Genomic DNA, 16,032 nt, shown 5'->3' with positions numbered 1-16,032 from the left:
CATGTGGCACTGTAGACATTTCTGCCTCAATTCTGCAAGCTCCCCATGCATAGCTTCTCCCGGAGGGGCTTCTTTTCATGAGAACAACTATGCCCAAAGCTGGGGACCACACATTAGCCTTCTCCCTGTCTCCTATGTTCTCACCAAGATGCCGACACCAAACTTTTTCTTTTGTTTTATTGTTATTGTGACAGAATCTCACTAAATAGTCCTGGCTAGCCTGGAATCCTCTATGTTGTAATGGCTAGCTTCCGACTCACAGAGATCTAACTGCCTCAGCCTCCTGAGTGCTGGGATTAAAGGTGTGCACCACCAAGCCTGGCCTCAAATATTTCCTTTTAGCTGGGCGGTGGTGGCACACACCTTTGATCTCAGAACTCAGGAGGCAGAGGCAGGTGGATCTCTGTGTGTTCAAGGCCAGCCTGGTCTGCATAGTGAGTTCCAGGACAGCCAGGGTTATACAGAGACGCAAACTGACCTCAGACTCAGAGATCTACCTGCCTTTGCCTATGCCAAGTGGTGAGGTTAAAGGCTATGCTACCATACCCTGTCAAAGTTTTAGCACCAAAATATATTTTACAAATAAAACCACAGGATGTTATCTAGTGGTAACATGGCTTGTACTCATTATCCTAGCTACTTGGGAGTCTAAGACAGAATGATTGCCTAAGCCTAGGACTTTGAGGCCCAGGGCTTTGAGGCCAGCCTGGGCAACAACAGCAAGACCCTGTCTCAAGAGAACATTAAAATACAGAATACCAGCAGGATGGAATCCCAGATACTCAGTGTGTACAGGATATCAGGTGGACAGGATCCCACATACACAGTGTGTATTCTTCGGTATTAGTATGTCTCACACAGTGTGCAGGCCACACTTACGCTAGCAAACTACTCATCGTTTATCTGGATCTCCATCTTAATTAGGTATTCTGCATTTACTTTGCCAGGCCTGAGTACTGCTTTACTTCTCTGCTCCTGGCTCAAGGCTCAGCTTCCTCCCTTCCTCACCCCATTTTCTACATGAGTTGGTCTCCCAGTGGACTCAAGGTATAGGAAGAGTGTGTATTTCTCAAAAAAGGGTTAGCCTAGTAGCTTAGAGCATGGTTTCCCCAACTTAGTGCCAGGGCTTGATACCTGAACATAGGCAAGAGGACATGGGCTGTCTGTGTAGCCTACAGAAACAAATGGGAGAGAAAAGAAGAAAATTTGTTTAAATGTCGGAGGAGCCAGCAGAGCATCTGATTATAGGGGACCTTTCAGTCTTCTCTCCGGTGTCTTAGAATGTATTTGGGGCCCAGTGTTGATACCTCTGCAACCTGTGGAGTTGTCTTTTCCAGGCTCCCAACTACTCCAGTCACATCCTATAGAGGATACAATCTGTTTCTGTATCAAACTGTTTCCTTTCTTCAGAACCTTTAATCTGCTAGCATCCCTTCCTTTAAGTCTTCTTCCATCCCAGTCTGGGTCAGGGGTCCTTTTTGGTGCGTAAGATACCCAGAGCAGAGGCCCTTACGTTCCTTTCCACCTTTCCCTCGGTCCCTCCTATTCCCCCCCCCCCCCCCACACACACACACAGACAGGATTTTTCTCTGTATCCCTGGCTATTCTGAAACTCACTCTGTAGACCAGGTTGGCCTCGAACTCAGAGCTCCACTTGCCTCTGATGTACATCGCCGCCACCACCCATTCTTGTGTCTCCTGTGAACACATGAGCAGGACAAGCACCTACTCCTTTCTCAGGGTCCTCATTGCTTGGCCCTGCAGCTGTACCCAGATGTGTTGCCTGACTCCCAGACACTTCTGTTTGTCCCCGTCCCTGGGCCTGCCCACTCAGCCTGCTCTTATTGGTCTGATTAGGCCTCAAGGCTCGGAGCAGAAGTCCTGTGTCTATGCCCTCCAGTTCTAGGCTCCAGCCAAGCCCAGGCAACAGCTAGTCCAAATCAGCTGCTTCTGCCTCAACATTGTCTGTATACAACATTGTGCCTGGTGCCCTCAGCATCTCCTCAACTCTCAACACATTGGTTGCCCGTGTTGTTAGGCCTGAGAGACTATCTGAAGAAAACGGCCTGCCAAATGGTTTCGAAGATAGCAGCAGCTGCTGAGCCTGTTTAATCCTGGAACCCATGTAAAGGTGGAAGGAGAGAGCCAGCTCCATACAGCTGTGCTCTGACCTCCACATGAGTGCTGTGGCATGTGTACCCTGTCCCACCAACCCACACATACACATAGACACAGTGAAATAGTTAAAGAAGGGCTGGAGAGATGGTTCATTGGTTAAGAGCACTGACTGGCCGGGTGGTAGTGGTGCATGCCTTTGATCCCAGCACTCGGGAAGCAGAGCCAGGCGGATCTCTGTGAGTTCGAGGCCAGCGTGGTCTACAGAGAGAGTTCCAGGACAGGCTCCAAAACTACACAGAGAAACCCTGTCTTTTAAAAAAAAACAACAAAAAAGAAGAAACACTGACTGTTCTTCCACAGGTCCTGAGTTCAATTCCCAGCAACCACAACCATCTGTAATGGGGTCTGATGCCCTCTTCTGGCATGCAGGCATACATGCAGATGGAGCACTCATACCTAAAAATAAATAAATAAAATAAAAAATATTGAAAGAAATTTGTACTGACTGCCCATTCAACAGTCTCTGCCCTAGTCTAGGAGAACCTGAGACTGGATTAAAGTAGTGAAGAAAACAAATTGATGGGTATGTTCTATCAGGGTAAACAGGTTTGAAGCCTTCCACTGGGTGGAGTGTGGGAGATTTTTGATACCCTATTACATGAGGGTAGAGGAGAGAGAGACCAGTATTTGAATAGCCCTGACTGTTGCAGTTTTTGTGTGAGATAACTGGGGACAGTCCAGTCTAAGAGGGAGGGTCTCTTCATAACCTCTGTGTGAGCTCCTTCCCAAATGTTTGTTCAGGTAATACTAAAGACATCTCAAGGACAGTGATCAGAGCTAGTAATCCAGAGGGACACTTTACAAATGCAACAAAACAGTGTCTCTCCTAAGTGTTTGCATGTTTCTCTCCTCAACCCATAGTGCCAGCTTGGTTCATGGTATAGGGGAGGTCTTTTGGGATGGGCAGGTGTATGTGGGCAGCAGGGAACCACAGACCCTGGGGGAGGCTGCTTATGCTCTTGTGAATAATTCTTTCCCTATGATTAGTGGCTTGGCCTGGGAAACCTCAGCTAGCTCAGCCAAGCTGCTGCTGAACACCGCAGCTGGCCTCTACCACACACAGGGTTCGTGTGGCCTGTGGCTACTGCCTTTCATGCTGGTGTGGAACTTAGATGTTGGGACACATCTAAAAGCTGAAGTCCAGCGTCAGCCCTGAACTGCTCCTGCCCTGATGGGACTGGCACTCCAGAACAGGGCCCTCAGGGCTTGGTGGCTTTTTGCTGGGAAGCTTCACTCTGTCCTGGCCCATCCCTCATAGACCGTCTCTCTACAGGTACCTGAAGGAGTTCCGCACAGAGCAGTGTCCGCTCTTTGTGCAACACAAGTGTACACAGCATCGGCCCTACACTTGCTTCCATTGGCACTTCGTGAACCAGCGGCGCCGCCGTTCCATCCGCCGTCGGGATGGCACCTTTAACTACAGTCCAGACGTCTACTGCACCAAGTATGACGAGGCTACAGGCCTCTGTCCAGAGGGCGACGAGTGAGTGCCCTGCCTGCTCTCAGAGGAGCCCCAGGTCTCCTTCTGGGTCAGATGCCCTCAGAATAAGCTTGGTACATCCCAGGAAGCTAGCCGAGGCTGCTTTGGGAGGACTGGCTACAATCTATAGGTCAAACTTGGGCTCACCCTTGCCCTGAGTTAAAGGTACAGCAGTAAATGGGATGGCTTTCATTTCCTTTGCCTATTACATGAAAACCAAAAATCAGCCTTTCTTCCACTAAGCCCACAAGACCACGTTTGAACAGAGGTGATGCCTGGGTTTTCTTTGATCCCGCGTCCTGTCCCCACCTGCTGTGCTGTCCTGCACAGTTCCCACTGCGGTGGCAGCTTAGAGAAAGAGCTTCACTAGTTTCTCTGTTTGCTGCTCATTATCGTTTGAGACAGGGTCTCGTAACGAAGCCCTAGGTGGCCTGGAACTCACTGTGTAGGCCCAGCCAGCCTCAAATTCAGAGATGGACTGCCTCTGCCTCCCAGGGGCTGAGCTTACAGGCATGTGCCACCACACCTAGCTTATGTGCTCCCTTTAAATGTCTTGTCACAATTTTCTGTTGCGGAATAGAGTGTACCACTAATGACACATGAGGTGGCAAAGGCGGAGACGTGGCTCAGAGGGACCATCCGTGGCCTTGCTTGTCATTGTTTCAGCCTCTCAGAAGAGTGCTGGGACGCACGTCCAGGTTCTGTTGTACAGCACACTGAACTGTTCCTTCAGTGACCGACCTTTTTCACAGAGGTCCAGGCTGGTTGGTCTCCTTCTTGCAAGCCCATTAAAGCCCATGGGGCATGTGTACAAGTCTCAAGGGGCTGATTCTTGGAAGCGCCTGAGTTGGATAGCGTTTATTATTCAAACATCTGTTCATCCAGAAGTGTGTCTCCTGAAGCAGCTGTAGGCAGCAGCCTGGGGTGTCAAGCCCTTCAGATCTCAGCACTCAAGCAGAGAGCCATGCTGGCCACAGAATTCATCATTGTCTTCCTCAGTTTATTCCACTGTACCCTCTGGATCATGGTGACAGCCCTTCCACAGTTGACCTCAGGCGATGGAGCTGACTGACTTCCACTGCTGTGTTCCAGGTGCCCATTCCTGCACAGGACCACGGGGGATACTGAGCGCAGGTACCACCTTCGTTACTATAAAACTGGAATCTGCATCCATGAGACAGACTCAAAAGGCAACTGCACCAAAAACGGCCTGCACTGCGCTTTTGCCCATGGCCCACATGACCTCCGCTCCCCTGTGTATGACATCAGGTAGGCTGATGCTGGGCCCGGGGAGGGAGAGGCAAGAGCGCAGGCACCGTTGCTACTGACCTCAGCAGGACGAAAGAGTGATGGCACTTTCCCCATTCTCCCATTCCCTGTCCCACCCTCTCCTTTCCTTTTCTCCCAGGGAGCTCCAGGCCATGGAGGCCTTACAGAATGGCCAGACAACAGTAGAGGGTAGCATAGAAGGCCAGCCAGCTGGGGCTGCAAGTCACGCCATGATAGAAAAGATCCTCAGTGAGGAGCCTCGGTGGCAAGGTACAGGCAGCCTCAGGTGGCCTCTGCACTCTCCTTCCATAGCTGCCCAGTGACTTTCTAACTAAAGCTACCACTTCTGTTAGGAAGAATCTAGTCCTTTATTATCCCATTTGAAAACTTATTTTAAATATTATTTTATGTGTGCTTTGTCTGAATGTATTTCTGTGCACTGTGTGCATGCTTATGGATGCTTGTGACCCACCATGTGGTGCTGGGAACTGAACCAGGTCCTCTACAAAAACAGCAAGTGCTCTTAACCACTGACCCATTTCTTTAGCCTACCACACCCCTGCATCCCATGTAAACCTATATTCAAAAGGCACTTAAAAGGGAGCTTCCAGATAGGCGGACAGCATTCCCACGGTTCCTTGGACTTTCATATATACACCCTCATCCAAGCATTTTCTCTCTTGATGCATGTCCTGGCCTGGAAAGAAGTGGCCCTGTTCATGTCTTACCTGGGAACCTCAGCTCTGGGACCCCTTCCCAGTATCTCTTCTATGCCTTCCCTACACTCTACTTTGCTGTTATTGGGGTGCTCCAACTCTATTCCCTGACCCCTGACCCCTGCCCTCTGGCCTTCTGTGCAGAGACTACTTATGTCCTGGGGAACTATAAGACAGAGCCATGCAAGAAGCCACCACGGCTGTGTCGTCAGGGCTATGCCTGTCCCTACTACCACAACAGCAAGGACCGGCGGCGGAGTCCCCGGAAGCACAAATACAGGTCCTTTGGCCCCAAGAGGCCAGCCGTGGGAGGGAGGAATGGCAAGGGAGGGGTCGTGGCTGAGAGCGCTACTCCCACGGCTCTCAGGGAGGTGGGAAGCAGGCCTGGAGTTTACAGGGCCAGTTCTAAAGGGAGGGACCACGAAGGATGACGGAATGGTGGGAGCCCTGTCCAGTTCTTGCATGAGGCCGATCCATTTCTGATTCTTCAGGGTGTGTGCTGGAGTGGGGCCAGGCCAGTGTGGAAAATGTGGTGTGGCTGTGGCCTGACTCTTGAGCTGTCAGAGGTTCAATGCCTGGCTGAGGGAGCAAAACTATGTCGTCCTGTGGCCAGCTGGGCCAGAGGAACAGCCAGACTTAGTACCCTAGTAAGACCCTTCCTCTATAGCTGATCTTCCCCGTTTCTGCATCTGAACTTGTAAGAAAGGGAGACAAAAGGGGGCCCCACCCCCGCACAAGGACCCAGGTGGCACTGGGCAGGTCCCGGTCTCATCCTCTCCTGCCCCTGTCTGACCCCTTCTCATTGGACCAGGTCATCTCCATGTCCAAACGTCAAACACGGGGACGAGTGGGGAGACCCTGGCAAGTGTGAAAATGGAGACACCTGCCAGTATTGCCATACCCGCACAGAGCAGCAGTTCCATCCAGAGGTAGGCCTTGAGGGGGGCAGGGGTGACTGACTTACCCACCTCGGGAAACTAGGAGATAGGCAAGAGTGGGGACAAGTGTTGGCACTATTCCAGCAAAGCATGTGTGGGTAGTACCTCAGTATGTAGCCTCTTGTTCTGAGACCACCCTCCCTCAGTTCTCCACTGCCAGTTCATTTCCTAGTTCACCAACCAACCAAGAAGGCATAGATAGGACCCGATAGTCTGGCCATTCTGGACTTTGGACTACTTGTGGTACTTATAATCTACTGACCATGGTAGGTCAGAGCCCATGGGACAGAGACAGCAGCCTCCCTGATGTAGTTCTACCCTCACACTGTTAGTTTACCGCCTCTCCTGTGGTTCCTGGGCCTGCCCTGGTTCTGTGGAAGCCAGGATACAGCAATGTAAAGACAACCTTATGTGGCTGTAGACATCACAGGCAACAGTTAGACCCCGTAGAGATCCAGGTTCCCTGAAGGGAGTTTTGAAAGTGACTCTGGCCTGGCAGTAGTGGCACACACCTTTAATCCCAGCACTCGGGAGACATAGGCAGGCAGATCTCTCTGGGTTCGAGGCCAGCCTGGTCTACAGAGCGAGATACAGAACAGGCACCAAAACTACACAGAGAAACCCTGTCTCGGGAAAGAAAAAAAAAAAGTGACTGTGCTTCCTGAGGCCTTAGTTCACTTAATACGAGGAGGCATGCTCGTAGGTATCACCCCAATCTTTGTGATGACTGGTGGGACCTGTGACTCCAGGAGGAGGGTGTTGATGGTGCACGATGCCCTGAGAGTTGAGGGGGAGGGTGATAAGAAGCTGGGTGTGGTGGTGTGTGACTGTTACCCCACCACACAAGACAGTGAGGCAGGACAGTTATGAGCTGAAGGCAAGCACAGGCTGTATGTCAGTATCCTGTCCCCAGAAAAAGAACATAGGGGAGTAGGAAGGGAGAAAGTGGACAGGAATTCCAAGCTAGCCCTTCTCGATAAAAGTGTCTGTGTGTGGTTGACCTTGTCCTGTTTCTGCCCTGCCCCCTCCAGATCTACAAATCCACCAAGTGCAACGACATGCAGCAGTCGGGTAGCTGTCCCCGAGGACCTTTCTGCGCCTTTGCCCACATAGAACGTATGTGCGAAGTTCCCATGGCCCGGGGCCAGTTCCCTGGCTTCCTTTTCCTCCTGTAACCTCTGCTGAACCTCAGGCATGGGATCAGTCCCTAGCAGTGCCCTGTGCACAGGAATCTTTGTCTGGCCTCATCCCCACTGGAAGTTACAGTCCCCTAGCCAGTCTGGAACTGACCGTGAAGTCCTGGTGCAGCTTCCAAGATCCTGAGATAGACTTAGAGATTCATGCCGTACTGGGCACTGAGTCCCAGGCAAGCCTGAGGCACCAAGTGTTAAAAGCAACTTGACAGATCCCAACCGGCCACCCGTGTAACCCATGAACATGGAGCTCCTCTCTACTGAGCCCTGCTTGGTCCACTGGAACAGAGCCCTCTATCAGAATATAAGGTGGCCCCCATATGGCATTAAAGTTTTGGGTAACATGCTAAAGAGAGAGAGAGACAGACAGGTTAAATTAATTTCAGCGTTTTTACTTTGTCCAATATAAAATGATACCATAGCTGGGTGGTGGTGGTGCATGCCTTTAATACCAGCCCTCAGGAGGCAGAGGCAGGCGGATCTGTGGGTTCGAGGCCAGCCTGGTCTACAGAGCAAGATCCAGGAAAGGAGCAAAGCTACACGGAGAAACCTTGTCGTGGTGGGGGTGGAGGGTAGAGTGTGATAGGTACCAGAGCACTTGCCCTAGCATGCAAGAGGCCCTGGGTTTAACCACAACACTTTGAGGAAAGCAGTCACACAGAAAACAAAATAAACAAACAAACAAACAATATGGTATGAGGGCCTGAGACTGAGGCTCTCGGCAGTGGGCGGGCAGGGCTGGTCCAGGGCAGAACCCTCTCTAGATCTGAGTGTGGTGACACATGGCAAGTGAGAAGCCCTGGGCTGCAGCTGCACTCTGCTGTGTGTGTGTGTGTGTGGGTGGGTGTGTGTGGGTGTGTGTGTGGTGTGTGTGTGTTGGAACTAGGGACCCTGGATGTGGTGGCCCACACCTGCAGTCCCAGCACTCGGAAGGCATCTGGTGGCTGTTTGCTGCAGTGTGAGGTAGCGCAGGTCTAGAGGCTCCGTGTTCTGCTCCAGGCCTCCTCCATCATGAAGTGGGTGCTGGGCTGATGCCTGCCTCACCTGCAGACCAGGGTCCTGCTTCTCACCCTCTTTCTAGGTTCAGCTCTGTCTCTGAGATGAGAGAGAATAAAGAGAGAGCTCTGAGAGGGGAAACAGACGGAGAGCCGAGAGGTAGCTGGCAGCTGTGGGTACTGGACACCCAGCTGCAGCAGCACAGGAGAGTGATGAATAGTTTGGGCTGTACAAAATGGGCTTGAAATGAGCTCGCCTGTCTCCTATCTCTGTTGTCTTAGAAGACTTAGCTGACCTTTCTGAACCTCCATTTCCTTTTCTATGAAGTGAAACTCATCATATTACTTGTATTTTGCAGTTAATTGTAGAAAATACAATGCCAGTGGAAATAGTAACTTAATTCCCCATGGTGGCAGGGACAAGTATGTCCTCCTTTAGAAGATAGGCAGGTAGATATTTGCAGACATAGTCCTGGCTTGGGAGCCTGTTGACCCCTATCCTCTCTTGCAGCGCCACCCTTAAATGATGACATGCAGCCTTCCTCGGCTGTATCCAGCCCCACCCAGGCGGGTCCTGTTTTGTACATGCCATCTGCTGCTGGAGACTCGGTCCCTGTGAGCCCCTCCAGCCCGCATGCCCCTGACCTCAGCGCCGTACGTGCCTGTCTTAGGGAGTGGGTGGGCACCTTGCCTGCCCAGGAGCAAGCTCCTGCCTCTCCTCTGCCCCAGGAGCTTGAGGCACTGGTATTTGTCCTGGGGCTGAGGGCGGGGAGGTGGGGATGCATCTTCAGAGGCAGTAGTGATCAGCCTGGGCAGGGCTGGGATAAGCCTTGTCACTACTGTCTGGCAATCCCTTATGAGGCTGAGGAGTCCTGAGTGCTTATTGTTACCCCTTGACCACTGCCCTTGGAAGCAGGGTTGGAGGGAGGCCATTCCCTGTCCATATTGCACCCATTGCCCACCACCCACCTGTCCTCTTCTGCAGCTCCTCTGTAGGAACAGTGGCCTGGGCAGCCCATCTCACCTCTGCAGCTCCCCACCAGGCCCCAGCAGGAAGGCCTCAAACCTGGAGGGCCTGGTCTTCCCTGGGGAGTCCAGCCTTGCCCCTGGCAGCTACAAGAAAGCTCCTGGCTTCGAGAGGGAGGACCAGGTGGGAGCAGAGTACCTGAAGAGTCTTAAGTGCCAGGTAAAGGGTGCAGGGGCAGCGGAGGACACTGAGCTTGACCTGTTATATGGGGCAAGAGTAGCTTAGAGGTGAGGCCTAGCTCACTGGTGGGAAGGACACTAAGAGCTAGAACTGAGTCTGTCTTCAGCGTCTTCAGGATTTGACAGAGTGGATGCTATCGCCTTGCTTCACTGCTGAGGAGGAGGCTGCACAGAGCCCCTCACACTCTCGGGAATTGTCTCTAGGTTTCCTTCATAAATCCATGTTCATTCTGCAAAAGGCCGCACAGCTTCCCCAGGATCATTGAGTCAGTCAGTGGGTACAAGATTGTCCCCCTTTTCTTTCCAAACTATGGTGCCTAATGAGATGACAGTGCATGGGGCACCAGGACAGAGGGGTCCTTAATAGCAGGGGACAAACCTGTTCAGGATAGGAAGGCAGAGGAGGGGGCGGGGAGAGGATTTGTAAGTGGAGAAAGAAAGCTGGGAAGAGAAAAGGGTCGGTGTGATGGGTGACGGGTGCTGTCAGTCCGTGCCCCTCCCTGTGTCTGCAGCCGCAGTGGGACCTAGCAAGGCCAGGTGGACACTGGGCTGGGAGCTGCCCAGTGCCACATCACTCCCTGCTCCCTACTTTCCCTCTCTCAGGCTAAACTAAAAACCCATTCGCTCGAGCCCAGGAGTCAAGAGCAGCCTCTGCTTCCACCCAAACAGGTACAGAGCCCTTGGTCCTCATCTCCGCTTCTGGTATCACTGTGCATAGGACAGGCCCAGAAGCCCAGCTGGTATCAGCAAGTAGGGTACCAGTTTCTTCACAAACGAAGGCAGGACTAAAGTGGGCCCAGCTCCAAGTCCAGAGAGGGTGGGGGTCTGGCCCTGGAACCCATCCCCTCCTAGACTTACCCATTCACCAGGAATGTTTAGGGAGTGTCTCAGTGTCAGCCCCATGCTCATCCCTCCCTCTACTGTGAGCCTGCAAGGGTAAGTAGCTGATGGCTTCCATGTTTCACTGTCCACTACTACCACTCAACAAGGTGGACTGGGACAGCCAGCCCGGGCCTGTAAGGTGCTGGTTGCTTTAGCCCACCTGCCCTGTGCCAGCCTCCGCCACGGCTTCTGTAGGCAAGCATCCCATTTCCTCTCCCCACTCTCGTTGCAGGACGTGCTGGGCATCCTCCCTGTGGGCAGCCCCCTGACCTCAAGCATCTCTTCCAGTATTACCTCCAGCTTGGCAGCCACGCCCCCCAGCCCTGCAGGCACCAGCAGCGCCCCTGGCATGAATGCAAACGCTCTGCCCTTCTATCCCACCAGCGACACGGTAGAGTCGGTCATAGGTAACTAGGCAGGGTTTGTTTGTGAGCCTAGGACCGCACCTGGACTCAGACACAAGGCGTCTCAAGTGGAACTTGGATGATTGCACCCCATATTTTAGACATCTGGCCTGGGAAAGTCAGGGTAGACACCCTGAGCCCTCTGAGCCAAGACTGGGCCACGGAGCCTTTTCGTGAAAGTTGTGTCACACGGCCCTAGCTTGTTCACTAGGCACCCTTGGGAAGTGAGCAGCCTGCACCTCTGTCCTCAGAATGCTGGCGGTTAGCAGCTAGTGCCGTGAACTGGGCATGTGCAGTTGCAGCATGGGTGCTTAGCATGGGTAAGGCCCTGGGTGTGGTCCTCAGCACCAAGAGGAAAAAAATCAGTGCTCCTTTCCACCATTACTTATGTTGCCCACTTTGTGCCAGGCTCCATGCCAGGCACTGGGGAATCAGATGGTAGTATGGTGCTCCTGCCTTCTGGAAGGGAAACTGTACCTTCTCCTAACCAGGCCAGTTCAGTAAAGAGGCACAGGTATCTACTGTACATTGCTGTCAAAGGGCCCAGAGCGGCTAGCCCCAAGTAACTCGGGGTGAAAAACATGGCCTGGGTGTAAGGACCACACCACATACCTCTGTCAGACAAAGCTGCAACCTTGAATTCAGTCATTTTTCTTCTTGAGATGGGATCTTGCTCTATATAGTCCAGGCTGGTCTCGAACTCTTGGTCCTCCAGCCTCAGCTTTCTGAGTGCAGAGGTTACTGGCATGCCACACCACTCTGGACAGGGTTGGGTCTTGACTCCTCCTAGGAGTGTCAGAGGAGGCTTCAGAGAGAAGCAGCGCTTGGCTGGACTGGGCAGGTGTCACCAGGGTTGGTGTGGGTTAGTGCTGAGCAGAGATACAGCAAAGGCCGTAAATGAAGGAGTCAAGGTCAGGAAGCCTGGAGCCAAGGACATGGTCCTTGGGAGCCCACACTCCATTCTCTATCCCTAGAGTCTGCCCTGGATGACCTGGACCTAAATGAGTTTGGAGTAGCCGCCCTGGAGAAGACTTTTGATAACAACACAGTGCCCCACCCCAGCAGCATCACAATCGGTACTGGGCAATGGGTGGGCCAGGATGGCCTGGGGAGGGGGTCTGGGGGTTTCACCTGTACCCGTGTGGCCTGCCTGGTCCTCACCCAGCCCATCCTCTGGCTCTCTCATAGGTGGCAGTTTGTTGCAGAGCTCTGCACCTGTGAACATCCCTGGCTCCTTAGGCAGTTCAGCCTCCTTCCACTCCGCTTCTCCGTCCCCTCCTGTCAGCCTCTCCTCACATTTCCTGCAACAGCCCCAGGGCCACTTGAGTCAGTCAGAAAACACATTTTTGGGGACCTCAGCATCACATGGATCTTTGGGTAAGGAAGGGACTGGATAAGAACCTAGTGCCTTGTAGCAGATTCCCTTGGCTGCTCTGCCCACGACACGTGAGCCCAGCTGTAGGCTACAGCGAGGGCTTCAAACTAGACATGTTCTCTCCCCGTGCTTGTGAAGACTCGTGCTAGGACAGGCTGGCACCTGGAGAGGCAGGCCTCAGTATCCAAGGTGAAGGCCTGAGCATACTAGTGTGGCTTAGTGAGCACTGGCCTAGCATGTACCAGACCCTGGGTCCGATCCCCAGGGCCAAACACACAATCATTTTATCCAGTCACCCAGAGCTCCTGGCAGCTGGCCACATCATCAAAGACCACCAAAGAGCAAAGGGAACGGTTAGACAGGCCCACCCAGTCTCAAGCTTTCCCTTCCTGGCAGGGACAGGCATCAGGGATCCAGATCTAGCTCAGGCTGCTCTTTGCCCTACTCAGCCTTCGAACAGAGTGGGTCTGAGTGATTTCCAGGTTCAGTGGTGAGAAATACCGCAGGGAGACTTATAGGCTAGACCACCACACCCAAGCACCCTTGGCTCCTGGAATGGAGCCTATGGGAGAACGTTCTCTGAGATAGTTAATACATACACAACATTCAGCACAGGCCCCTGTCTTTCATCTACAACTGCCTGACCCCACTTCCTAGCCATTCAGAGAGCTCCTAGGATGCTGGACCTCCAGTCAGAGGATGGACTAAGAGCCTCTGAAGTTCTGGTCAGCCTAGGGGCCTCCCTCACCTCAGCCAGGAGTCTGCAGCAGCACCTCCTCAATTCAGAGGAGGCTTCTGTGTTGTGGTTATGTACAGTTAAAGCTGCTGTGTCTCTGGAGTCCTCACCTGAGCTCTCCCCACTGGCTCTACACGTCCCCTTGCTGGTGACCCTCCTGCACTGCTGCTCAGATGCACGTGTCGGCCAGCAGCCTCCGGTCAGCAGCGCAGGAAGCAGAAACACACAGATGCTGGCTCCCAGTCAGGGCGACACGGGATCTACTGTACAGGGTTCTCTCTGTAGGACCGACCAGCTCCACTGCCAGAGTGGTTGACAGCGGCATGGGGAGGGCAGAGGTGCAGGGGAGCAGAGCCTGCTGCACACCAGCGTTTGTGTCGGTGGGCCAGAGGTCTCCTGGTAGAGAGGTCCACACAGTGCACTGCAGGTGTGTCGCAGGACAAAAGCGCTCCTCTTGATCGCTCGCTCTTGGTTTTTTGAGACAGGGTTTCTTTGTGTAGCTCCGGCTGTCATGGAACTCAGAGATCCACCTGCCCCTGCCTCCCGAGTGCTGGGATTAAAGGCGTGCGCCGCCAATGCCCCGCACTCTCCCTCCTTGGTCTTATTATGTAGCACTGGATAGCCTCAAACTCAGAAATCTGCATGAAGTGTGCACCAGAGTCGTCTTTTTTCCCCAGTGTGCTGGTATTGCTCAGAGGGGGAAATGTCTGAAATCCAGCTCAGTTAGTGGAAAGGAAAGGGAGCCAAGCAGAGGTCACTGGAATCATATGTAGGGGTAGAAGGAAGCCAGAGGTAGAGAAGGAACTCCATGAAGATAGGCTCTGCCCTGGGAGCCAGAGGGCAGTGGATAGTGTCAGCAGTGGCTGAGTGGGGGCTGAGGGGTGGGCAGCCTAGCTGACAGCAGGCTTCTGGAATCAGGTGATCAGACTCTCCTGGTTCTCCTGTCCCATTAATGGTTCTTGCTAGCATGTTCTTTGTCCTGCCTGCAAAACAATGAGAGGGCCCTAGCTTCCCGGGCCCCTCCTCTTGCAGCCCTCCCATCAAGGTGCTGGCTGGTGGCTTTTAGCCTGTCTGATCTTGTCCCACCTCTCACTGGGATGCAAAAGGAGGTGTGCAGTAGCTCAGCAATTAAGATGCCTTCACAGATTGCTGTCCCACACAGTCCTAAGCCCCCTGAGGCCCCTTTAGAGATGAAGACACTGAGATTCACATGTAGTGGTAGATAACAGCAAAGTTTAGACCTGACTCAGCCAGTGATACCTCCACATGCTCTTCTCACATATTCACCCAATGTTCAGCCAGCCCCTGGCGGCCCAAGAGGGGCTGGCCAGGGCCTGGGCCTAAGCCCTCCACAGCTGATGTTCCTCCCCTCCCTGGGGCAGGTCTGAACGGGATGAACAGCAGCATCTGGGAGCATTTTGCCTCTGGAAGCTTCTCCCCAGGCACTTCCCCTGCCTTCCTATCAGGGCCAGGGGCTGCTGAGCTGGCCCGGCTTCGGCAAGAGCTAGATGAAGCTAACGGCACCATCAAGCAGTGGGAGGAGTCCTGGAAGCAGGCCAAGCAGGTACTGGGCCCCACGCCCACCTGCAGTGCCCAGTGCCTGGTGGTATCAAGCCCAAGCCCATCCTACACAGCAGGCATCGGGTGGGGGAAGCAGGGGCCTAAAGAACAGCAGAAACGTGTTTGCCCTCCCCCACGTGGGAGGACTGATCTTGCCAGTCAGAATGTTACCATGGCTGGCACCACAGGCCTGGGACTCCATATGGGAATTGTTTTTAGAGTGGCCCCAGGACCTCCTGCCTGTCTCTGCTTCTAGATTCTGAGCTAGGCCATCTGTCCAGCTGCCACCAGCTGCCCGTGGGGATGCAGGCTAGGATGTGAGCCCTGCCTTGTGCCCCTGTCATGCTAGGCCTGGCCCCTTCCCTGCATACAAAGGGAGGGTCTGCTGAGGTCCTGAAACCTTTCTTCTCTGCAGGCAGCAGTAGTCTTCTCTCTGCCCCTCCCCAGACAGCAGGCCCAGCTTCCTAGCAGGCCCCATAGCCAGAGTGCTCCACACTGGCTCCTGGAGATGCTCTCTGGGAGGGGGGAGGGGAGGGGGACAGGGGCAGGGGGCTGTCGTGATGAGACACTGCACATTGGGCCCACAGGCTTGTGATGCCTGGAAGAAGGAGGCGGAGGAGGCTGGTGAGCGAGCCAGTGCGGCCGGAGCTGAGTGTGAGCTGGCCCGGGAGCAGAGGGACGCACTGGAGCTGCGGGTGAAGAAACTGCAGGAGGAGCTGGAGCGGCTGCACACTGGGCCAGAAGCCCAAGCTCTGCCAGCCGCCCCTGACCTGGAGGCACTCTCACTCTCCACCCTGTACTCCCTCCAGAAGCAGCTGCGGGTCCACCTGGAGCAAGTGGACAAGGTCAGCCCTAGAGATCAGGATGGGTGGGACCTTGAAAGCCCAGTGCTGGGCTCTTAATGATGCTCAGCTGTTGGAAGAGGAGGAGAGAATGCCCTCGAGGAGAGCAAGAAAGCCGTAGTGGCAGAGGCCAGTGTCCACTCCCTGTACTGTTAACCTAAGCTTAGTCATGTCCCTTGCCCACAGTGCCTTCCCCGGTTCTCCATACTCCAGTAGACATTCCAGAGTGGTCAGCCACAGGTGCCTGCTGGTCCCTAA

General features: G+C 53.7%; 1 protein-coding gene across 4 annotated transcripts in view; it reads left to right on the top strand.

The window, feature by feature from the left end:
- The window catches only part of Unk (unk zinc finger), a 33,311-nt gene that overhangs the window by 15,536 nt on the left and 1,743 nt on the right, over positions 1-16,032 (top strand). The window contains exons 2-15 of one of the 4 annotated variants that reach the window (XM_052755864.1): positions 3,452-3,661; positions 4,751-4,927; positions 5,067-5,197; positions 5,788-5,923; positions 6,455-6,572; positions 7,613-7,697; positions 9,281-9,513; positions 9,755-9,955; positions 10,579-10,644; positions 11,090-11,264; positions 12,236-12,337; positions 12,450-12,638; positions 14,755-14,936; positions 15,520-15,777. In XM_052755864.1, the coding sequence (XP_052611824.1) occupies positions 3,452-3,661; positions 4,751-4,927; positions 5,067-5,197; positions 5,788-5,923; positions 6,455-6,572; positions 7,613-7,697; positions 9,281-9,513; positions 9,755-9,955; positions 10,579-10,644; positions 11,090-11,264; positions 12,236-12,337; positions 12,450-12,638; positions 14,755-14,936; positions 15,520-15,777 (2,263 nt within the window). The remainder of the gene's footprint in view (positions 1-3,451; positions 3,662-4,750; positions 4,928-5,066; positions 5,198-5,787; positions 5,924-6,454; positions 6,573-7,612; positions 7,698-9,280; positions 9,514-9,754; positions 9,956-10,578; positions 10,645-11,089; positions 11,265-12,235; positions 12,338-12,449; positions 12,639-14,754; positions 14,937-15,519; positions 15,778-16,032) is intronic. The other 3 variants (XM_052755865.1, XM_052755862.1, XM_052755863.1) reach the window with 3 other exon arrangements.

Source organism: Peromyscus californicus, unplaced genomic scaffold (assembly GCF_007827085.1).
Source record: "Peromyscus californicus insignis strain IS unplaced genomic scaffold, ASM782708v3 Scaffold_3__1_contigs__length_106647218, whole genome shotgun sequence".
Classification (NCBI taxonomy): domain Eukaryota; kingdom Metazoa; phylum Chordata; class Mammalia; order Rodentia; family Cricetidae; genus Peromyscus; species Peromyscus californicus.
This window is presented reverse-complemented; position numbering and strand designations above follow the sequence as displayed.